We start from the raw sequence: 24,675 nt of genomic DNA on the forward strand, positions 1-24,675 counted from the left end.
TAATCTCTTAATGAAGTGATGTCCTATGACCATGTAGATCAAAAATAATTGTTGCAATTATTAGCTAATTCAATATTCCATTAATGAAGGTAAACAATAACTGTCAACAATTTACTTTTATTGTAGCCAAATACATTAGTAGAACACATTGCAAAAACCTTGCAAAGAAATTGACAAAATCTCAATACCCAGAGCTGAACAGACAATGCCTCCTTATTTACAGTTATGTGACTAAATTAATGACCTTTTACTAAAAACTTTTCCTGCCAATGGAACTGGATGTCAATTCCCCTTAATAACGTAGTAACTTTGTTTACAAGCAATAAATGAGAGGCAAATCAAGAGGCAAATTGAGGTATGGAAACAGGCAGTGCTTAACTACAAGAGGAAGACACTTGTATCAGCGACTCGATCAGGCTATTTGCATTCAGGCGCTCTGCTGTACCAACCTGCTGTACCACCCATCCCCTCGATAATAGCACTTCAATTATTGATTTCCCATTTATTAGATTCCCCGGGGAAGACCCCCCCCCCCCCCCCCCCCCCCCCCATGTCTTAAAAGTATACAGCTTCCGATGAGAGAAGGTCAATGAGGGGGGCTGGCGTGATGTTGAATTGGCCAAGTAGGAATACATACACTAAGCCTATGGGCTTGTCGTGTCGCACCCTTTGCTTTCCTCCTGTTACTATGGGAAATGTGTAAAGCGTAGTGGCACGATGTCGTTGTGATGTCCCATCGCTGTGATGACGAGAGGGAAGCTTTGAACGAATGTGTGTTGGCACTGCCACAGATGAGGCTGGATGTTAATAATTAGGGCATGGCGAGGGGAGAGGAGGCGAATCATCCAAGGCCTTTACACATTGAGAAAAGGGAACATATGGGGTCCATGCCGCACGGCTCTGTGGCATCAACCCGCCACGGCTGCCTCTGCCGCCGGAGGAGAAGTGTGAAGGGACCCGTAAATTGTGTGTGTTTAATGTGTGAAATGGGCAGAGGTCCAACGGCGTGAGCTGGGGATGCACTCTCCCTTTCCTGGGTCCCTGGACAGGCCCCTGATTGGGGCTTGTAGTGGTGGTGGGGGGGGGGGGGGGGGGTGTAGTAGCAGTGCATGCAAGAGTGGTCTGAAATCAGTTAAAACCGACAAGGAGGAGGAGCAGGAACTGCACTGTTTCAACACCAGCTGCTCCACGGCTGGGCTGCTGGGTGACAGTTGACAGTCCCCCCTTTGCCTCAGATTTACAGCTTCGTAGTCTAACCCTTTTTTCTGTATTTCCAGTGTATTAGCCTTCCTAGGGACACCACTGATTACTACCCTCATCTAGTTTGATGGTAAATTGGAGGCTTTTATTGTCTCAATAAATAATGTTGGGAAACGAAGGAATGAGAAATGTCTCGACTTTATCAGACTTAGCAGCAGCTGGCCCCAAATACAGGGCCCATCCGATAATTGCATATTAAAGTGACAACTAGCAGAGCTTTAGCCATTTGTCATATCTTGGAACGCATTATGATGGTGGGAGTGTGACACTCAAATCTCTTTCTCACTCGGTGGAGGCAGCTCGGTTTTGTAAACAACAGCCCACACCATATAATGCTATCCATACAACCATAAAGGGAATTGAAACCTGCCGAACCTACACCCTGACGAATACACCCTAGTTAAGACGAATACACTGTGGCTGTTGTCTTACTATATCCAATTGCTTCTCATTGTCATTATATTTCGCCAAAATGTGGTAGTGGGGCATGGCCAATTTCACGGTCTCCACCAATTTTTTTTTAAAAGGTCTTCCTCTTGGCCGCAGAAACAAAATGTTGCAGTTTTAAAGCACATTTCCTGCAATTCTACATATTTTGCCAAACTGCAATATTTTGTCTCTGCGGCCAAGGGGAAGGCTTTTAACATTTTTGGTCGGAGACCGTGCAATTTTCAGAATTTTTTATTTTATCTGATGTCTAGTTTTTATTGGTAATTGTTTCTTAGTTCTCAAAGATTTTTTTAGTTAAAAATACACTATATATACAAAAGTATGTGGACACATGTTGCTGATAGGTGCATAAAATCAAGCACACAGCCATGCAATCGCAATAGACAAACATTGACAGTAGAATGACCGTACTGAAGATCTCAGTGACTTTCAATGCGGCACTGTCATAGGATGCCACATTTCCAACAAGTCAGTTCGTCAAAGTTCTGCCCTGCTAGTGCTGTCCCGGTCATCTGTAAGTGCTGTTGTGAAGTGGAAATGAGCAACTACGGCTCTGCCGCGAAGTTGTAGGCCACACAAGCTCACGGAATGGGACCACTGAGTGCTGAAGCGCGTAAATAATTGTCTGTCCTCGGTTGCAACATTCACTTTTTTAGTTCCAAACTGCCTCTGACAGCAACATCAGCACAAGAGCTGTTCGTCAGGAGCTTCAATAAATGGGTTTCCGTGGCCGAGCAGCAGTACACAAGCTCAAGATCACCATGTGCAATGCCAAGCTTTGGCTGGAGTGGTGTAAAGCTTGCTACCATTGAACTCTGGAGCAGTGGAAATGCGCTTCACCATCTGGCAGTCTGACGGACAAATATGTGTTTGGCGGATGCCAGGAGAATGCTACCTGCCTGTACCAAATAATTTTTGGGGGAATAAAGGTCTGGGAAATAAAGGTCTGGGGCTGTTTTTCATGGTTCGGGCTAGGCCCAGAGAATATAAATCTTTATGCTACAGCATACAATGACATTCTAGGCGATTCTGTGCTTCCAACTTGGTGGCAACAGTTTGGGGAAGGCCCTTTTCTGTTTCAGCATGACAATGCTCCTGTGCACAAAGCAAGGGCCATACAGTAATGGTTTGTCGATATCTGTGTGGAAGAACTTGACTGGCCTGCACAGAGCCCTGACCTCAACCTCATCGAACACCTTTGGGATGAATTGAAGCCAGGCCTAATCGCCCAACATCAGTGCCCGACCTCACTAATGCTCTTGTGGCTGAATGGTAGCAAGTCCCCACAGCAATGTTCCAACATCTTTGAAAGCATTTCCAGAATAGTGGAGGCTGTTATAGCAGCAAAGAGGGGACTAATTCCATATTAATTCCCATGATTTTGGAATTAGATGTTTGACAAGTAAGTGTCCACATACTTTTAGTCATGTAGTTTATATAGCTCTTTTCTACATACTTTATACATTCTAGTCATTTAAGTTTACAGAAAACTATTTTCTAAAACATACATACCGTGCCTTGGGAAAGTATTTAGACCCTTATTCTAAAATGGTTTCATATTTTTTTTAAATTCAGCAATACACACACAATAGCCCATAATGACAAAGGGAAAACAGGTTGTTAGAAATGTGTGCAACATTTTATAAAAAAACAGAACATAAATACTTTATTTACATTAGTATTCAGACCCTTTGCCTAGAGAGACGAAGTTGAGCTCAGATGCATCCTGTTTCCATTGATTTTCTTTGAGATGTTTCTACAACTTGGTTGGAATCCACCTATTAATTAAATTGATTTGGAAAGGCACACACTTGTCAAAATATTTTTTTAATAATAAAGTTGACAGTGCATGTCAGAGGAAAAACCAAGCCATGAGGTCGAAGTAATTGTCCTTAGAGCTCCGAGACAGAATTGTGTCGAGGGACACAGATCTTGGGAAGGCTATGAAAGAATTTCTGCAACATTCAAAGTCCCCAACACAATGGCCTCCATTATACTTAAATGTAAGAAGTTTGGAACCACCAAGACTCTTCCTAGAGATGGCCGCCCAGCCAAACTGAGCAATCGGGGGAGAAGGGCCTTGGTCAGGGTGGTGACCAACCCAATGGTCACTCTGACAGAGCTCCAGAGTTCCTCTCACATTTACATAAGGCACATAATATAAATGTGATGGGAGAACCTTCCAGAAGGACAACCATCTCTGCAGCACTCCACCAATCAGGCCAGATGGAAGACACTGTTCACTAAAATGCACATAATAACCGCTTGGAGTTTGCCAATAGGCACCTAAAAACTCTCAGACCATTAGAAACAAGATTCTCTGGTCTGATGAACTAATATTGAACTCTTTTACCTGAATGCCAAGCGTCACATCTATAGGAACCCTGGCACCATCCCTACGGTGAAAGATGGTAGTGGCAGCCTCATGCTGTGGGGATGTTTTTTAGCAGCAGAGACTGGGAGACTAGTCAGGATCGAGGGAAAGATGAATAGAGCAAAGTACAGAAAGATCCTTGGTGAAAACCTGCTCGAGAGTGCACAGGACCTCAGACTGGTGCGAAGGTTCACCTTCCAACAGGAAAAGGACCCGAAGCACACAGTCAAGACGATAAAGGAGTGGCTTCAGGACAAGTCTATGAATGTCCTTGAGTGGCCCAGCCAGAGCCTGGAATTGAACCCGATAATACATCCCTGGAGAAACCTGAAAATAGTTGTGCAGCAGCGCTCCCCATCCAACCTGACAGAGCTTAAAAGCGTCTGCATAGAAGAATGGGAGAAACTTCCCAAATACAGGTGCGCCAAGCTTTTGTAGCGTCATACCCAAGACTCAAGGTTGTAATCGCTGCCAAAGGTGCTTCAACAAAGTACTGAGTAAAGGGTCTGCATAATTATGTAAATATGATATTTCAATTTTTATGTTTTCATTTTCATGTTTTATAAATTAGCAAGAAAGTTTTTTACTTTGTCATTATGGGGTATTGTGTGTAGATTTGATGAGGGGGAAAAACAATTTCATACATTTTAGAATAAGGCCGTAACGTAACAAAATGTGGAAAAAGTCAGGGGGTATGAATACTTTACAAAAGCTATATATCTATATTTACAGTTGAAGTCAGAAGTTTACAGACACCTTAGCCAAATACATTTAAATTCAGTTTTTCACAATTCCTGACATTTAATCCTAGTAAAAATTCCCTGTCTTAGGTCAGTTAGGATCACCACTTTATTTTAAGAATGTGTACTGTCAGAATAATAGTAGAGAGAATTATTTAATTCGGCTTTTGTTTTTTTCACCACATTCCCAGTGGCTCAGACGTTTACATACACTCAATTAGTATTTGGCAGCATTGCCCTTAAATTGTTTAACTTCGGTTAAATGATTCGGGTTGCCTTCCACAAGCTTCCCACAATAAGTTGGGTGAATTTTGGCCCATTCCTCCTGACTGAGCTGGTGTAACTGAGTCAGGTTCGTAGGCCTCCTTGCTCGCACACGCTTTTTCAGTTCTGCCCACAAATTTTCTATAGGATTGAGGTCTTTGTGATGGGCTTTGTGATGGCCACTCCAATACCTTGACTTTGTTGTCCTTAAACCATTTTGCCACAACTTGAAAGTATGCTAGTGGTCATTGTCCATTTGGAAGACCCATTTGCGACCAAGCTTTAATTTCCTGACTGATGTCTTGAGATGTTGCTTCAATATATCCACGTAATTATCCTTCATGTTTTTCTTCCTATTTTGTGAAGTGCACCAGTCTCTCCTGCAGCAAAGCACCCCCACAACATAACGCTCTCACCACCGTGCTTCACAGTTGGGATGGTGTTCTTTGGCTTGCAAGCCTCCCCCTTTTCCTCCAAACATACTGATGGTCATTATGGCCAAACAGTTATATTTTTGTTTCATCAAACAAGAGGACGTTTCTCCAAAAAGTACGATCTTTGTCCCCATGTGCAGTTGCAAACCATAGCCTGATTTTTTTCATTGTGGTTTTGAAGCAGTGGCTTTTTCCTTGTTGACCGGCCTTTCAGGTTATGTTGATATAGCTAATTTTGTGCCTGTTTCCTTCAGCATCTTCACAAGGTCCTTTGCTGTTTTTCTAGGATTGATTTGCACTTTTCTCACCAACGTACATTCATCTCTAGGAGACAGAACGCGTCTCCTTCCTGAGCGGTATGACAGCTGCGTGGTCTCATGGTGTTTATACTTGCGTACTATTGTTTGTACAGATGAACGTGGTACCTTCAGGTGTTTGGAAATTGCTCCCAATGATGAACCAGACTTGCGGAGGTCTACAATATTTTTTCTGAGGTCTTGGCTGATTTCTTTTAGATTTTTCAATTATGTCAAGCAAAGAGGCACTGAGTTTAAAGGTAGGCCTTCAAAAACATCCACAGGTACACTTCCAATTAATTAGCCTATCAGAAGCTTTTAAAGCCATGACATCATGTTTTGGAATTTTCAAAGCTGTTTAAAGCACAGTCAAGTTAGTGTATGTAAGCTTCTGACCAACTGGAATTGTGATACAGTGAATTATAAGTGAAATAATCTGTCTGTAAACAATTGTTGGAAAAATTACACAGTAGATGTCCTAACCAACTTACCAAAACTATAGTTTGTTAACAAGAAATTTGTGGAGTGGTTGAAAAACGAGTTTTAATGACTCCAACCTAAGTGTACTGTATACATGTATACACACTGAAATGAATCATAATATATATATATATATATATATGTATATATATATTATGATTCATTTCAGTGTGTATGGGAGAAGGTGGGCCGAGGAGCACCGCAAACAGACTATTTTTCCAGGAATGGACCACAATAGAAATGCCATATTCTGTACTTGATGTGTGGCTGTTTGGGGTATAATGTAGGACTACATGTCAAAATACCATGTCATGTCAGCAAAATATGTCACTTTAGAAGATTGTCATGTGTTTCATGGTAATTGAATTGCTCTCCATATGACCCTATGGTGCCTGTACAAGGTGTGAAACTTGTGATGAAATGTAACACCCCAGTACTCGTCAGGTAGACACTTCTAGAGGTTATGTGGGCCTGGTTAACACACAACACAGATATTGGCTGTGTGTTGAAGCTGGAGGGAGACGGTGGTTGTGTATAGTGTGTGTGTGTGAGTAAAAATGTGTGTATCTGCGAGAGTGTGTGTGTGTGTTGGCAAGATGAAGTTTTTGAGAGTGCTGATGTAAAACGGCGGTGGCTGAGGCGAATGAGAAATGTAATCAGCCTAGTTCATTAGCCATGGCCTAGTTAGGGTCTCCACTATATTGGTTCACCACTCTGAATTGATTTGCCCTATTCTGGACCCAAAGTTGTGATGATTGATGTCTTTGCATAGCCCATTGATATGCTTAACATAATTTTGTGATGAATCGTCTGATTCCACATGCCATTCTATGACCCTATTCACATTAGCAGACAGCATGTGTCACTGGTGAGTTATAATGTGGCAGATGAAATTTACCTGGAAAGAGGTTGTCATCATTTTACCTTCTCATTTGATCTCCACTGACACATTTAAGTTCTCATTTGTGTCAGGGAATCCATTATGGTTTCAAGGGGAGCTGCCTTGGCTGCTAGCGTGCTGTGCTAACATGCTAGTTGTTTGAAGGGATAAGTGTATCAGTTAGAATCAGGTAATTGTCTGGGTCAAGTATTCAAGCTAAATTAAATAATTCCTTTCATGGAATAATTTACTGAGTTAATCTACACTTTTTATGAATTTAGAGGGAAATTATGTTGTCCGAAAACACTTTTTCTAAAAACGGAACCTAATCCTATAATTGCTACTCTCTCATGTAAGTTGGTACATTATGGACAAAAGCCTTTATGATTTAGGCCACTTGCCTTGTGCCAGAAACCTCCCAGATATTTTTGCCCACCTTCTGCCAAATGTGAGGCAAGCTATAAAACCACATACCAATCTATAAAACGGCAATAAAAGGTTAGAGATAGTCTAAAAAATTTTTGGGGGGGGGCCAGTATGTGGGCTCTGAATGTGTGTTTCCAAACAGAAACAAATGTCTTTGGTGTTGTTTTACCTCAGATTAGCTGATCAATTGGAAGGCACTCGATCCAGATCCTTGACATGTCCCTGGCTTGGTGTTCAGTTATCAAAGCAACGTCCCTGAGAATGTCTGACGCTTCAATATATTCTTTGTTATTCCAGCAGCACGTCCTCTCACACCTATTCGTCTCTCTTTCTGTCTGAACTTCACACATTTTACACTACCTTTACTTTGGATCCATCACTCTGCTGTCTTTCTCTTCTCTCCTTGCAGATTCCAACAATATTGTATAATAAAAGTACAGTAGTTCACTGTCGCAATAGTTCCTCAGACATTCCTGAGACTTGATGGGTCTGGGTTGAAATAGTATGTTTTCTTTCAAATACGTTTTAGCGTTTGAATAAAAGATCACAAATGTCCCATATGCACAAAAATATTATTTCTCTAAAATTTGTGCACACATTTGTTGACATCCATGTTAGTGAGCAGTGTATCCTTTGTCAAGATAATCCACCCACCTGACAGGTGTGTCATATCAAGAAGCTTAAACAGCGTGATCATTATTCAGATGGCGGCAACAGAGAGGGTCATATCGCTTCTAGTCCTTAGGAAACATTGCAGTATTTTGTCTTTTTTATATATTATTTCCAAAATTGTTAGCACAGAAAATCTTAAGTGTTATTACATACAGCCCAGGAAGAACTATTGGATATCAGAGCGACGTCAACTCACGAGACCTACGACCAGGAATACGACTTTCCCAAAGCGGATCCTTTGTTCGAACCACCCAAGGCATTCGAACTGATTGCAGAGGCTGACCCAAAACCATGTCGCCACAAAAGAGGTAGACAGAGCGGGCTTCTGGTCAGACTTCGGGGGGGGAGGGGGGAACCACCCACCCACCCACCAATTCCGAGTATATTTCTCGCGAATGTCCAGTCTCAAGGTAACAAGGTAAATGAAATTAGGGCCAGGATTGTAACATACTCTGTGACACGGAAACATGGCTCTCTGGGGATATGCTGGGGATATGATTCTTTGTGCGACACGCCGACAGTAATAAACATCTCTCCTGGAAGAAGAAGAAGGGGGTGTATGTTTCATGTGTAATTGTAACAGCATACAGGAATGCAAGTCCTTTTGTTCACCTGACCTAAAATTCTTCACAATCCAATGCCGACCATATTATCTACCAAGAGAATTCTCGTCAGTTATTGTCACAGTCGTGTATATCCCCCCTCAAGCCGATACCACGACGGCCCTCAAGGAACTTCAATGGGCTTTATGCAAACTGGAAACCATATATATTGACGATGCATTTATTGTGGCTGGGGATTTTAACAAAGCTAATTTGAGAACAAGGCTACCTAAATTCTAGCAGCATATTGATTGTAACACCCGGGCTGGCAAAACACTGGATCACTGCTACTCTAACTTCTGCAATGCGTACAAGGCCCTCCCCTGCCCCCCTTTCGGCAAATCTGACCCCGACTCCATTTTGCTTCTCCCCTCATATAGGCAGGAACTCAAACAGGATGTACCCGTGACAAAGACTATTCAACGCTGGTCTGACCAATCGGAATCCACACTTCAAGGTTGTTTTGACGGGGACATGTTCCGGGTAGCCTCAGAGTAATTAATATAGATTTACACGCTCTTTCGGTGAGTGAGTTAATAAGGACGTGCATAGGAGAAGTTGTTCCCACTGTGATTATCAAAACCTAACCTAACCACAAACCGTGGGTAGAGGAAATCATTCGCGCAAAACTGAAAGCGCGAACCACCGCAATTAACCATGGGAAGGTGATCAGGAATATGGCTGAATATAAACAATGTAGTTATTCCCTCCGCAAGGCAATCAAATAATCGAAATGTAGGTATAGAGACAAAGTGGAGTCGTAATTCAACGGCACAGACACGAGACGTATGTGCCAGGGTTTAAAGAAAATCACAGACTACAAAAAAAAACAGCCACTTCACTTGCCTGCTTTGAGGACAATACAGTGCAACCGACGTAGCCCGCTACCAAGGACTGTGGGCTCTCCTCCTCCGTGGCCGACGTGAGTAAAACATTTAAACGTGTTAACCCTCGCAAGGCTGCTGTCCCAGACGCATGCGCAGACCATCTGGCTGGTGTGTTTACAGACATGTTCAATCTCTCCCTATCCCAGTCTGCTGTCCCCACATGCTTCAAGATGGCCACCATTATTCCTGTACACAAGAATGCAAAGGTAACTGAACTAAAGGATCATATCACCTCCACCTTACCGGTCACCCTAGACCCACTTCAATATACTTAATGCCCCAATAGATCCGCAGACGATGCAATCTTCATCACACTGCATACTTCCCTAACCAATCTCGTTCATTGACTACAGCTCAGCATTCAACACCATAGTACCCTCAAATCTCATCATTAAGCTTGAGGTCCTGGGTCTCAGCCCCGCCTTGCTCAATTTGGTCCTGGACTTCCTGACAGGCCGCCAGCAGGTGGTGAAGGTAGGAAACAACATATCCGCTTCACTGATCCTCAACACTGTGGCCCCACAAGGATCAATGCTCACACCCTCATGTACTCCCTGTTCACCCACGACTGCGTGGCCATGTTTGCAGACAACACAACAGTAGTAGGCTTGATCTCCAACAACGACAAGACAGCCTATAGGTAGGAGGCGAGGGCACTCGGAGTGTGGGGTCAGGAAAACAATTTCTCACTCAATGTCAACAAAACAAAGGAGATGATCATGGACTTCAGGAAAAAGAACCCCCCGAGCACCGCCCGATCCACATCAACGGGACAGCAATGGAGAAGGTGGAAAGTTCCTTGGCGTACACATCACAAACAAACTGAAATGGTCCACCCACACAGACGGTGTGGTGAAGAAGGTGCAACAGCATCTCTTCAACCTCAAGAGGCTGAAGAAATATGGCTTGTCGCCTAAAACCCTCACAAACTTTGATCCGTATTACCGCCTGGTACGGAAATTGCACTGCCCACAACCGCAGGCCTCTCCAGGGGTGGTGTGGTCTGCACAACGCATCACAGAGGGAAAACTATCTGCCCTCCAGGACACCTACAGCACCCGATGTTACAGGAAGGACAAAAATCACTCGAGCCACTGCCTGTTCACCCCGCTACCATCCAGAAGGCGAGGTCAGTACAGTTGCATCAAAGCTGGGACCGAGAGACAGAAGCTGTTTTTCAATCTCAAGGCCGTCAGACTGTTAAACAGCCATCACTAACACAGAAAGGCTGCTGCCTACATACAGACTCGAACTCATTGGCCACTCTGTGACGGCCCTGAATTATTTTGAGCCGTCTCAGTGCTTCTCCTTCCAATAGGGTGCTTTCCCTTTAATTCCCAATTAAATAGCCAGCATCAGCTGCGCAAAAGTGGCGTTTTGTGATGGAGACGTGACTGAGGATGTGTTCCCGAAGCTTCTCTATTCCGGTTGTTTTGTTGCTGTTAAACGTGTGTTTTGTAGCCTGAGAGTTTACCCAGGATCGGATCCACTCTTTGCGTCCGTGGACTACTCCTCTCTATTCTTCGTGGCCTTTCTCCGCTGGAGATCTGTTGGCGGATTGGATTGTCTGACTGACCGACTGACTACCACCTTTTTTGTATACGGTATTTCATTTGTTTTGATATGATGTATACGGTGATGATTTATGTAGTTAGATGTAGTTGAGGAATTAGTAAGAGCAGATACGCTTTAAAGTTCTGTGGTAACATGGTTATATTGATTGTATGATTTAATACTGGGTTTACGCTACACGGAATGAACGGACCAACATTGCGTGACAAAAGTCACTTGAGTTCACTGAACTCCTTTACCGGGCGGGACTCTTTTTAGGCCCGAGGTACAGGACATTTCTGGAGGAACCAGAACTCATTGTGTTATATTATTATGTGTGTGTAATCCATTGATGTTGCTAATACAACCCACGCAAAAGAATAGTTGTTTTGAAGTTCTTTCAATGTTTTAAGGGTTTATGAAAAGTTGATTTCCCTTCTGACGTTTACATAAGTCCTTTGTATGGTGTAGACTTGACGGACCAGATGGGACTCATTCCCTCCCAAACTAAAAGGAGAAACCAATGTTTTCTCTGGTAGGCACAACCTACCTGGCACCCCTATAAAAAAATAACCTCAAGTCAAAACCGTTACAACTCTAACAAATGGATCAGTAGTCACCTTATTAATGCCACTTTAATAATGTTTACATATCTTGTATTACTCATCCCGTATGTTTATACTGTATTTTATACCATTTACTGGTGTGCTGTCTGGGGGGTGCTGTCTGTAATAAGGAGTATTTCGGTCTGTAATAAAGCCCTTTTGTGGGGAAAACTAATTTTGATTGGCTGGTCCTGGCTCCAGTGCGTGAGCCTGGATCCCATGTGGGTGGGCCTATGCCCTCCCAGGCCCACTCAAGGCTGTGTCCTCCCCAGTTGTGAACTCCATAGATTAGGGCCTAATTAATTTATTTGTTGACTGATTTCCTAATATGAACTGTAATTCAGTCAAATCAATGAAATTGTTCAATGTATGAGAGAGCGAGAGAACTATGTAAGTGAGAGAGAGGTGTGTGGGTACCTAAAATGATTTTTCCTCAAAAGTTATTTATTTAACCTGGTAATTTGCAGTGAGCGATGATTTGTCCTTTTGGGGACCCATTTCAGCGATGGTCGAGGACTGAAATATACTAATTTAGGGCCATTTCAGCCAAATGGATGAAAGTTGTGGTGCACAAAGTTTACCTCTGTGTGATGTAAAACCCCAGTAGATGAAAATTACCACATTGCTCATATTCCATTGCTCATTACTATCGCAATGTTTTGGTTTTGCCTCTAAAACCTGGGCTGCATCTGAAATGACACCCTATTCTCTATCAGGGCACATAGGGCTCTCGTCAAACGTAGTGACTCTATATGGAATATGGTGCCATTGGGGACTGAAGCAAAATCTTAGAAATTGTTGTATGTTGCGTTGATATTTTTGTTGAGTGTATTTGAAAGAAAACAAATACTATTTGAACCCGCGTCTGGTAGACAACAGTAACAGGTTATTTCTCATCCCTGATAGGTTCTTTCATGGTGGTGAACGGCTCGGGCCGGGTGTCGGGGCAGAAGGCCCACCTGCTCCTGCCCACCCTGAAGGAGAATGACACCCACTGCATCGACTTCCACTACTCTCTATCCAGCCGCGATGGCTCCAGTCCCGGGGTGCTCAACGTCTACATCAAGGTGAACGGCGGCACCCAGGGAAACCCTGTGTGGAATGCCTCCGCCTCGGTGACCGAGGGCTGGGTCAAGGCCGAGCTGGCAATCAGCACCTTCTGGCCCAACTCCTATCAGGTGAGGGGAGAGCTTCAATGTCACCACATACTGCCACATCTATGTGGTTTTCATTAAGGCACACAACATAAAACATTTTTAAAATGTTTGCAAGGAAAACAAAATAGTTTCTTGTTGGACAAGTCCAAATAATTCCCCTATAATTGTCTGCTTTCTTCCATTTGGTGCATATGCAATAGGTTTGATATGTTCACTACACTGCTATCTATAGCAATGCTCATGCCACTGTTCAGAACCAGTATGCTGTGTGGTAGGCCTATTGTTGGATATATGATTTTTTTTAATGATATTTTTATATTAATATTGCCTGTCATTGTGCGATACAGTTCGACCACCAACCGCGAATGTTCAGATGGAACCCAATTGGTTTATCTGCAGTCTTCCTAAAGTTAGCAAAATAAGGTTAAGAAATTGCTTAAACTTCAATACAAATAATTTTTCAGTAACTAGATTGCTCGCACCATGGGGTTATTGGTGAAATTGAATCGGATGAGAATCACCACGTTAATTGCTCTGATTTGAATACAATTGTTCATCTATTTCTCTAGCATTCTTTACTGCCTATTTGCCAACCTTTTTAAAACAGTTTTTTGCTTCATGAACAAGTCTCCAATCTCAACAGCACTGTATTCCTTCTACAGTGCACAACTTTTGATCAGAGTCCTATGCTCCCTGATTAAAAGTAATGCACTGAATAGGGAAAAGGGTGTCATTTGAAATGCAACCCAGGTTTTAGAGGTAAAACCGAAACATTGCGATAGTAATTTGTTCTCTCTCTGGAATATGAGCAATGTGGTAATTTTAATCTATTGGGGTTTTACATCACACAGAGGCAAACTTTGTGCACCACAACTTTCATCCAATTTTGCTGAAATGGTCCTCGCTGAAATGTGTCCCCAAAAGGACCTCAGAGTGGGGAGCTTAGTCACCTCAGACAGAATTATCTTGACAAATCATCGCTCACTGCAAATTACCATGTTAAATAATCTTTGAGGAAAAATCGTTTTAGGTACCCACACAACTCTCTCTCTCTTTCTCTCTCTGCTATCTCTCTCTATATACAGTGCATTCAGAAAGTATTCAGACCCCTTGACTTTTTACATATTTTGTTATGTTACAGCCTTATTCTAAAATGTATTAAATAGTTTCCCCCCCCCCCTCATCAATCTACACATAATATCCCATAATGACAAAGCAAAAACAGGTTTTCAAACATTTTTGCAAATAAACTGATATCACATTTACATAAGTATTCAGACGCTTTACTCAGTACTTTGTTGAAGCACCTTTGGCAGCGATTGCTGCGTTGGGTCTTCTTGGGTATGACGCTACAAGCTTGACACACCTGTATTTGTTGAGTTTCTCCCATTCTTTTCTGCAGATCCTCTCAAACTCTGTAAGGTTGGATGAGGAGCGTCGCTACACAGCTATTCTCACGTCTCAAGAGATGTTAGATCGGGTTCAAGTCCGGCCTGAGTGCCACTCAAGGACATTGAGAGACTTGTCCCTAAGCCACTCCTGCGTTGTCTTGGCTGTGTGCTTAGGGTTGTTGTCCTGTTGGAAGGTGAACCATACCATCGCCCCAGTCTCAGGTCCTGAGTGCTCTGGAGCAGATTTTCATCAAGGATCTATATAAAATATTGAACAAAAATATAAACGCAACATGCAACCATTTCATTGATTTTACTGAATTACAGTTCATATTAGGAAATCAGTCAATTTAAATAAATTCATTAGGCCTTAATATATGGATTTCACATGACTGGGAATACAGATATGGGTCTCAGGATCTTGTCACGATAATGTTGTGCGTTGAAATTGGCATCGATAAAATTCAATTGTGTTCGCTGTCCGTAGCTTATGCCTGCCCTTACCATAACCCCACCGCCACCATGAGGCACTCTGTTCACAACGTTGACATCAGTAAACTTCTCACCCACACGACGCCATATACTTGGTCTGCGGTTGAAAGGCCTGTTGGACATGCTGCCAAATTCTCTAAACAACATTGGCCTCCAACAGTAGAGAAATGAACATTCAATTCTCTGGTGGACATTCCTGCAGTCAGCATGCCAATTTCACGCTTCCTCAACTTGAGACATCTGTGGCATTTTGTTGTGACAAAACTGCACATTTTAGAGTGCTCTTTTATTGTGCTGATGAGTTCTGACTTTATACTTGAAATAATGTTAATTATCAGGTATCCTATTGAAATATTGAGTGCCATAGGCTGGTTTCTACACCAGAAGAATCTTGATATGCCACACCTGTCCGGTGGATTATCTTGGCAATGGAGAAATGCACAATAACAGGGATGCAAAACAAATTGTCCTACAACATTTGAGAGAAATAAGCTTTTTGCCTAATTGGAACATTTTCTGGGATCTTTTATTTCAGCTCATGAAACATACACTTTACATGTTGCGTTTATTTTTGTTCATTGGATATATACTGTATTTCTCAGCCCGTCTCGCTCACTATTACAACCCTTTATATCCATTCATGCCCCGTCACTCTTCACTGAACCTCTATCTCCCCATCTCTTTCTCTGTGTAAATGAAACACAGTAAATGTATGAATTTCTCTGTTAATGGAATTCAGTTTCGTGAGTACTCGCTATAATTATATTACATAATGACCTTGGTGAGGTGGAAAGACTAATATTTAAAATATTCACTTTAATGTGAATATTTGGTCACTTTGTCTTAGCTATAATTAAATATTTACTTTCTTCTTAGGCTAAGGAACACATTCTTAGGCTAAGGCACACATAACCTTTTCTGCTTTTCATATTTCATGATCCTGCTTGAAATAGTTGACAGTTTGTTCATTAATGCAGCTGAGAAGAGTCTGTAAATGTAACCTATACGCAGGGAGTCAGGAAGCAAGTGCAGAAGGTGAGTTTAATAATTATAAACATGAAGAAAATACAAAACAGTACTGAACATAACCAAAACCAATACTGCCTGATGACTGAAGCTACTGAGGGCTAGATGAAGGGAGAGTAATCAGTGTGGTGATGAAGTCCAGGTGTGCTTAACGATGGGGAGTAGATGTGCGCAATGATGGTTGCCAGGTTTGCGCAATGTGGGTTGCCAGGGCTGGTGGTTGATGTGGCAAAGTTTACACAAAGGAATGCTCTCTTTAATTATGCGCTCAAGGTATTTGCCACAAGGTATTTGACGCATGATGGGTCATTTAAAGATGTCCGTCGTAGCGTTTTAATAAGATGGCCAGGAGGACGGCCCCGAGGGCGAGGAGCGGGCCAGTCCAGATGGTGCAGATGGAAATCCCGGATGATGTTGGGGCCCAGGATGTCCACCACCGGGACCCAAGACCGACCCTCAGGACCTCATTCTACCAGGTACTGGAGCCGAACCCCACGACGTCAGGATTCCTTCGATGTCCAGGGGAGGCGGAGTCCGGGGACAGCATCAGCGGGGGACCAGGAACCACCGGCCTGAGGAGGGAAACATGAAAGGAGGGTCAGATCCGGAAGTTGGTGGGGAATTCTGAACAATAGGTCACCTCATTGACCCCCCCGTAGGACCATGAAGGGCCCCACAAACCAGGGACTCAGCTTCTGGTAGGACAGGCGGAGCGGGAGGTTCCTGATGGAGAGCCAGAAGTGATCACCAGGATGGGTCACTTCTGCCCAGGGAAAGAACCGGGTCCTCTCCCCCTGCCAGTCCTGGCATTGACTCCTTAGGAACCTCCCCAGCTCCTGGTTGGTCCTTTCCACCTGCCTGTTAGACTGCCGGTACCCGGATGTGAGGCTGACCGTAGCCCCCAGCTTCTCCATCAAGGCTTTCCACACTATCAACATGAATTGGGGACCATGGTCCGAAATGATGTCCCCCGGAATGCCATCATTTATTTTTATTTAATCAGGTAGGCCAGTTGAGAACAAGTTCTCATTTACAACTGCAACCTGGCCAAGATAAAGCAAAGCGGTGCGACAAAAACAACAGAGTTGCACATGGGATAAACAAACGTACAGCCAATAACACAATAGAACATCTGTATACAGCGTGTGCAAAGGAGATAAGGAAATAAATAGGCCATAGTGGCAAAGTAGTTACAATTTAGCAATTAACACTGGAGTGATATGTGCTGATGAGAATGCAAGTAGAAATACTGGTGTGCAAAAGAGCAGAAAAAATATGGGGATGTGGTAGGTAGTTGGTTGGATGGATGGGCTATTTACAGATTTACAGATGGGCTTTACAGATGGGCTGACAGCCGTTGCTTGAAGTTAGTGAGGGAGATACGTCTCCGACTTCAGTGATTTTTGTAATTCGTTCCAGTCATTGGCAGCAGAGAACTAGAAGGAAAGGCAGCCAAAGTAGGTGTTGGCTTTGGGGATGACCAGTGAAATATACCTTCTGGAGCACATGCTATGGGCACCTCAGTAGTTGTAATTGTCCCCATATTCTAAGTCAGAACCGTCCAGAGTAGTGATGCCAGGTGGGCGGGTGGGTGCGTGCAGCGATCGGTTGAAGAGCATGAATTAGTTTTACTTGCGTTTAAGAGCAGTTGGAGGCCACGGAAGGAGTGTTGTATGGCATTGACGCTCGTTTGGAGGTTTGTTAACACAGTGTCCGAAGATGGGCCAGATGTATACAGAATGGTGTCGTCTGTGTAGAGGTGGATCTAAGAATCACTCGCAGCAAGAGCAACATCATTGATTTATACAGAGAAAAGAGTCGGCCCGAGAATTGAACCCTGTGGTACCCCATAGAGACTGCCAGAGATCCGGATTTGACACACTGAACTCTATCTGAGAAGTAGTTAGTCAACCAGGCAAGGCCGTCATTAGAGAAACCAAGGCTAATGTCGGAAGACCTGCTGGAATAGTACTTCATCGACCTTGAGAGCGATAGGCAGACCTGGGAGAGGAGTAAAATGGCAGGATTTAGAGAATCTGTCAACATCCAGAATAGTGGTAAAACCATCAGCAAGGGGGATATCTGTTACAAAGTCTATCAACAGATGTGGCCAAGGCCACTGAGGCACGGGATGGGGAAGTAGTTTCCCTGCTGGAGCGTGCCTAGGAGATTTGTATTTCTGTACATACCGAACATGAGTTGACATAGTGGGTGAAGTCCTGCGCGAAGGTGGGCCACCTGTATTTATCGGAGAGGGATTGGATGGTGCGGTTGATACATGGGTGTCCAGCGGCTAGGGATGTGTGTTCCCAGGTCAACAGCCAATCTCTCACCCCCGTGGGGATGTAGATGAGCGCTGGAGGACAGGTGGTAGGATCGGGGAAGCTCTCCAGAGCCTGGTTGATGTCCACATCTACTCCCCAAAACACAGGGCCAACGATATGGGAGGACTGATTGACTGGCTGGAGGACACTCACAGGACCCTCCACCGACGTGGAACCACAGGGTGTGGGAAAGCAGCTCCCCACGGCATCCTGGTCCCCAGGTGGTGATTCTCATCTTTGACCAGGAGATGGTGAGGTTATGAAGTTAGAGCCACGGGAGGCTGAGAATGACTGTGTACAGGCACAGTGATGATGAAGGGAAGACTTTCCTGGTGCTTGGGTACCACGGTGAAGGTGAGTGGTGCTGTGACATCCGTAATTTTGCCGTATCCCAATGGTTGCATATCCAGGTCTTGGACAGGAAAAGGAGAGGAAAGCGGGGACTAAGTTAAGTTCAGGTAGGAGGCGAGGGCCTGGTCGATAAAGTTCCTCACGTCACCGGAGTTCACTTGAGCTTTAGAGACAAGACGAGGGACAGCCAGCCAGTGAAATGGGAACCAAAAAGGGTTTGGCGAAAAACGATAATGGAATACTCATTCCTATCCTGGGAGATGGAAGGTTACAGGGCCACCCCTCTACTCTGATGGAACCCGGATTGGGACGCACCTGACACCACTGAAGCTGGTTTCCTTCCTGGCTGAATTAGGGACTGAGCCCCAGCTGTCTCTGGTGACGCCGCTCTGCCGCGGAGAAGTGTGTGGCCACTACCTCCATGGTTCATGGCTCTGCCTCAGGACAGCCAAAGGAGGGAGGTGAATGGTGGACACCGGTGCTCCCGAAGAAGGTTATCCAGAAGGAAGGCCATCGCGGTGAGAGCGTCCAAGGATATGTTGTCATCCCGACATGCCAACTCCGTCTGGACCTCTTTGCGTGGTCCACTGGGGAAAAGAGTGCGGAGTGCCGGCTCATTCTACCTGCTGTGGGCTGCCACAGTTCGAAAGGTGAGGGTGTACTCCGCAGCGGTCTTGGCACCCTGCTGGAGTTGAAGTCACTCACCTCCCTCTCTGCCCTCTGGAGGATGGTCGTAGACTGCCCTGAACAGATCCATGATCCTCTCATAGGAACCCAGCTCCTCTTTTCCTCTCCCCAGATGGCCATATCCCACTCCAACAGCCATCCGGTCAGCAGGGAAATGACCGTGGCAAGCTTTGACCTCTCGGTGGTGGGTGCTCCCATCTGATAGGTGAAATAGAGGGAGCATTGGAATAGGAAGCCACAGCTTTTCTGATGGAGTGCAGTCATATTTCTCAGGAAGGGATAGTCGGACATCACTGACCTGGAAGGACAGCTGGGTAGGCTGGGGGATTTGCTCACAGTGACGACCTGTGGTAGGCTGGTCGTGGTGTTGGTGGAGTAGATTACCCTGTTTCTCGACCATCTGGAAGATGATGTAATCTTCTCCTGCCTCCAGAATTTCTGAGGCAGTATTCTGTAACGTGTACGCATGGAGTCAGGAAGCAGGTGCATAAGGTGAGTTTAATAATCATGAAGAAAATACAAAACAGGAGAAGCATACTGAACCAATACTGCCTGCTGACGGAAGCTACTGAGGGCTATATGAAGGGAGAGTAATCAGGGTGGTGATGAAGTCTAGGTGTGCTTAACGATGGGGAGTAGATGTGCACAATGATGGTTGCCAGGTGTGCGTAATGTGGGTTGCCAGGGCTGGTGGGTAGCAGACTGGCGATTTCTCAGTATCTCTTTAAGATTCTGACTGCGTGGTTGTATGTCGACGACTAAAACCCACTGTGTGTTTGATTAGATAAGTGACTTTGGCACAGATGTGGCAAAGTGTACACAAAGGAATGTTCTCTTTAATTGTGCGCTCCCCTGCCACAAGGTATTTGAGGCATGATGGGTCATCGTCCGTCGTAGCGTTTTAATAAGATGGCCAGGAGGACGGTCCCGAGGGCGAGGAGCGGGCCGGTCCAGATGGCGGAGATGGAAATCCCGGATGATGTTGGGGTCCAGGATATTCACCACCGGGACCCAAGACCGCTCCTCAGGACCTCAGTCCACCCGGTACTGGAGCCGACCCCCACGACGTCAGGATTCCTTCGATGTCCAGGGGAGGCGGAATCGGTGGACGGCATCAGCGGGGGACCAGGAACCACCGGCCAGGTGGTGATGAAGTCCAGGTGTGCTCAACAATGGGGAGCAGGTGTGCGCAATGATGTTTGCCAGGTGTGCAAAATGTTGTTTGCCTGGACCAGTGATTAGTGGATCGGCGACGTTGAGCGCCGAATGGAGGAAGCAGGAGTAGGCGTGACAGTAAATGGTGTTCATTAACTTTAATTTATTCTGTTAAATATTAGGATCGGTATTTCTTTAAGAATCTGACTGTGGTTGTATGACGACGACTAAAAACCCCACTGTGTGTTTGATTAGACAAGTGATTATGGCACAACAGATGTGGCAAATTTTACAAAAAGGAATGTTCTCTTTTTTTATTTTTTTGTGCGCTCCCCCGCCACAAGGTATTTGAGGCATGATGGGTCATTTAGAGGTGTCTGTCTTGGCATTTTAATAAGATGACATCATCATTATTTCTGTAAAGATGTTATACACAAATAACCTGTGTGTATGTTTGGAATTTCTCTCTGCATTTCACACATTTGTTCTTTATCTGAAAATTGCCATTGACGTCCAAGAAATCAAAACCCTCACATGTCCTCTGTTCAAAGACTCCCTGTTGTTTCCCTCCCTCTAAAGCAGTTGGGGCAGTTGAAAATTCACACCATGTACCACCCCAATTCACACAGTGTACCACAATGTACTGAAACAAAAGAACTAGGCAAAAAAACAGTATGTCTGGTGGTAATAACGGCCTAAGCAGAAACCCCTGGATTAGGCTGGTCTGCCGCCCTGCATACATTCACTTCAAAGCCTCCCCTGAATCTCAAGAAGAAGCGTCAAGATTTCCGTCCCAAACTTTGTTCTTGCCAGGCAGGTACAGCTGCTCGATGTCATGGGGAGCCAGAGAGATGTTCCCGCAACGTTTTATCCATGCAACTGATTATTTTAATGAAGGCAGGTTCCAGGCGGTGACACCGGGGCATCACACTAAACACTTAGAATGACTGAAGAGAGTAGAAGGCAAAAGAGAACACTTAAGATTTTAAGATAATTGGCTAAATGCCGACCACTTGACAATGCACAGGACCTGACCGCTTCATGTCAGAGAACACTGAAAGGAGCAGATACAGGAGTGGATAACTCATGTCAGAGAACGCTAAAAAGGGGCAGAGAATGTGCTGAACACTGAAGGAGGAATTGAAATGAGTGAGCAACCAGACATCGTTGGCATTCTAGGGCGGTGCTTACTTTCCTGGCGGACAAGCCCTATGACATTTTGATTGAGGGCCGCTTCCTTCCTCATACTGTGTGCCACAAGGATCCCAGCTGTCACAGGAGCACCGCACAGGTTACAGGGCTCATGACCCCACTTCACCCTGTGGCCTCCTGGGTCAGAAGATGCTTTTCTATGGCAACCAGGCAGAGGCAACCAGGCCAGACTGACAGAGAAAGAGGCAAAGGCAGCCAGGTCAGTTTGACAGGCTGAGACAGAGGCAGTGACATCTGAGCATGTGGAGGAGAGGACGAAGGAAGGGGGTTGATGTATAATGTAGCAGGCTGAGTGACAGCGCATATTACAACATCTGTAAAAGTCTGGTCATTTAGTTGTGAAGTCAGACATGCTCAGCCTGTGAGTAAGAGCCATTATCCTGGGAGGGAGAATAGAAATGTAGGTTTGACTGGGCTGTAGTTTGACTTTCAGGTCTAATGGAGGGATCCGTCAGGTTTAGATGGACAGTTGAAGTCATAATCAGAAAATGACCATTATCAGAAAAGCTACATAACCTTGGACCCCATGTTAAGAGTAAAACACCTTATTCTTACCTGTACCTGTGAAAGGAGGCTGCTGTTTAGCTCTCTCTTATCCTTTTTACACTGAGCCAAACCGAGCTGAGACAAGCCAATTGTTACTGAGCTGGCCTGTTTACGCGTATGACATAGTTGCTGGAACCGTGCTGGAAAGTGTGTCAAAATAACATTTCAGAACCAGTACGGTTCGGTTTGTCCCTATAGTGTGAAATATATATTTCTCATATACGCACAAACACACACACAGGCTTAGCTGTAAAGCAGGAGCTCTTCTCATAAATGGTGTAAAATGTGTTTTCACTCTCTTCTCTTTCTCTCCCCACATCTCTCTTTCTCTCTCCCTTTGTGGTAGGTGATATTCGAGGCCATATCCATACAGGGCCATCCAGGGTTCATCGCGGTGGACGAAGTCCGAGTATTGGCCCACCCGTGCCGTAAGTGACCCGCCATGACTAGCCCACCGAGCATCATCTGATCTCACAATCGCGTGCGTGTGTAGTTTGGGGTGGGGTCACAGACTGAGAGGGTTGGAGGGAGGACGAGACAGATTGCGTAGCACAGAATAAATTACAAAGTCAGGGCCTTCATCATTCATATCTGACAGACCTCTTTGCCTCACATCTTTGGATTTCTCCAAGGCACTCTGTGTCCTCGACGTGTTCTCTTCTTTCTTTCTAGCTCTCTGTCCCCAGATTTAGAGTTTTCCCCAAGAATTAGGACAGAGCACATAGCTACTTGTACCAAATTCAAATAACAGTAGGAAGGGAAGGTAAATAAATGTCTTGAGGTAAAATAATCTAGTCGGTCTTCTTCTTCAATGGGGAAATTAACGTAAAGATATATTCTCGTATTGAAATATCAATGAATACACTATTTCCAGGCACGGTGAAAATGAGATTAGGAAATCAGCTGAGCTCAATGCCATTTCAATGGCACACAGAGCAGCCTCAATGCACTGAGCAGATGTGGGACGGCAATTCTAGGGAAGAAAAGATGACCTGAAATCTTAAGTGATTTTCAATCGAAAAGGAAAACACTGCTTTTTATGTCGTGCATTTGTATTCTTTATTCCGCACGTAACTCAGCTTTCCCCTTGACCTCAATGCATGATTCACATGAACGTCAAACTTGATATTGTTAGAGTCAAAGAGTTCATATATGCTGATGCATGTCTCTGTAGCTGGTAGCTAGCCAACTGCTTCTCAACCACCACCAACAAGCAGCACTCACCTGGGTGATGCCCCGGCAGCCATTGAGGCGCCGAATAGCTCACTGAATGTTGGCATTAGTCCAAAGTAGTGTGTAGTACTCCCAAGCATCTGCACTCGTCCTCTGCCATGTCAGTTGTCCTTTCTTGTCTCTTACTTCAGACTTCTCCATTCATCTTCAACCTCACTTTCAAATCAAAACATCCAGCTAGCCAGCTGTTAGCTAGCCCTACCAACCACATAACCAACTTACTTTTTTGACAGTTTTGAAATGTGGTGCTGGTTTGACAATTGTAATGACATACACTGTTCATTATTTAAAACATATACAGTACCTTTCAAAAGTTTGGAGCCACCTACTCATTCAAGGTTTTTCTTTATTTTTACTATTTTCTAAATTGTAGAATAATAGTGAAGACATCAATACTATGAAATAACACATATGGAATCATGTAGTAACCAAAAAAGTGTTAAACAAATCAAAATATATTTTATATTTCAGATTCTTCAAGTAGCCACCCTTTGCCTTGCTGGCAACTTTCCACACTTGTGGCATTCTCTCAACTAGCTAAACCTGTATTGCTTTTCCAACAGTCTTGAAGGATATGCTGAGCACTTGTTGGCTGCTTTTCCTTCACTCTGCGGTCCAACTCATCCCAAACCATCTCAATTAGGTTGAGGTCGGGTGATGGTGGAGGCCAGATCATCTGATGCATCACTCTCCTTCTTGGTCGAATAGCCCTTACCCACCCTGGAGGTGTGTTGGATCATTGCCCTGTTGAAAACAAATGATAGTCCCACTAAGCACAAACCAGATGGGATGGCGTATCGCTGCAGAATGCTGTGGTAGCCATGCTGGTTAAGTGTGCACTGAATTTTAAATAAATAGCAGAGAGTGGCACCAGAGAAGCACCCCCACAACATCACACCTCCTCCTCCATGCTTCACGGTGGAAACCACACATGCAGCGATCATCCGTTCACCTACTCTGCGTCTCACAAAGACACGGTGGTTGGAATTAAAAATCTCACATTTGGACTCTTCAGATCAAAAGACAGATTTCCACCGGTTAATGTCCATTGCGCATGTTTCTTGGCCCAAGCAAGTTTCTTCTTCTTTTTGGTGTCCTTTAGTAGTGTTTTCTTTGCATCAATTCAAACATGAAGGCCTGATTCACGCAGTCTCCTCTGAACAGTTGATGTTGAGATGTC

General features: G+C 44.4%; 1 protein-coding gene across 1 annotated transcript in view; it reads left to right on the forward strand.

The window, feature by feature from the left end:
- The window catches only part of LOC139370689 (protein tyrosine phosphatase receptor type T), a 435,744-nt gene that overhangs the window by 142,310 nt on the left and 268,759 nt on the right, over positions 1 to 24,675 (forward strand). Inside the window, exons 3-4 of the mRNA XM_071110314.1 lie at positions 12,828 to 13,099; positions 22,609 to 22,690. Of these exons, the coding sequence (XP_070966415.1) occupies positions 12,828 to 13,099; positions 22,609 to 22,690 (354 nt within the window). The remainder of the gene's footprint in view (positions 1 to 12,827; positions 13,100 to 22,608; positions 22,691 to 24,675) is intronic.

The sequence above is a fragment of the Oncorhynchus clarkii genome, chromosome 17 (genome assembly GCF_045791955.1).
Source record: "Oncorhynchus clarkii lewisi isolate Uvic-CL-2024 chromosome 17, UVic_Ocla_1.0, whole genome shotgun sequence".
Classification (NCBI taxonomy): domain Eukaryota; kingdom Metazoa; phylum Chordata; class Actinopteri; order Salmoniformes; family Salmonidae; genus Oncorhynchus; species Oncorhynchus clarkii.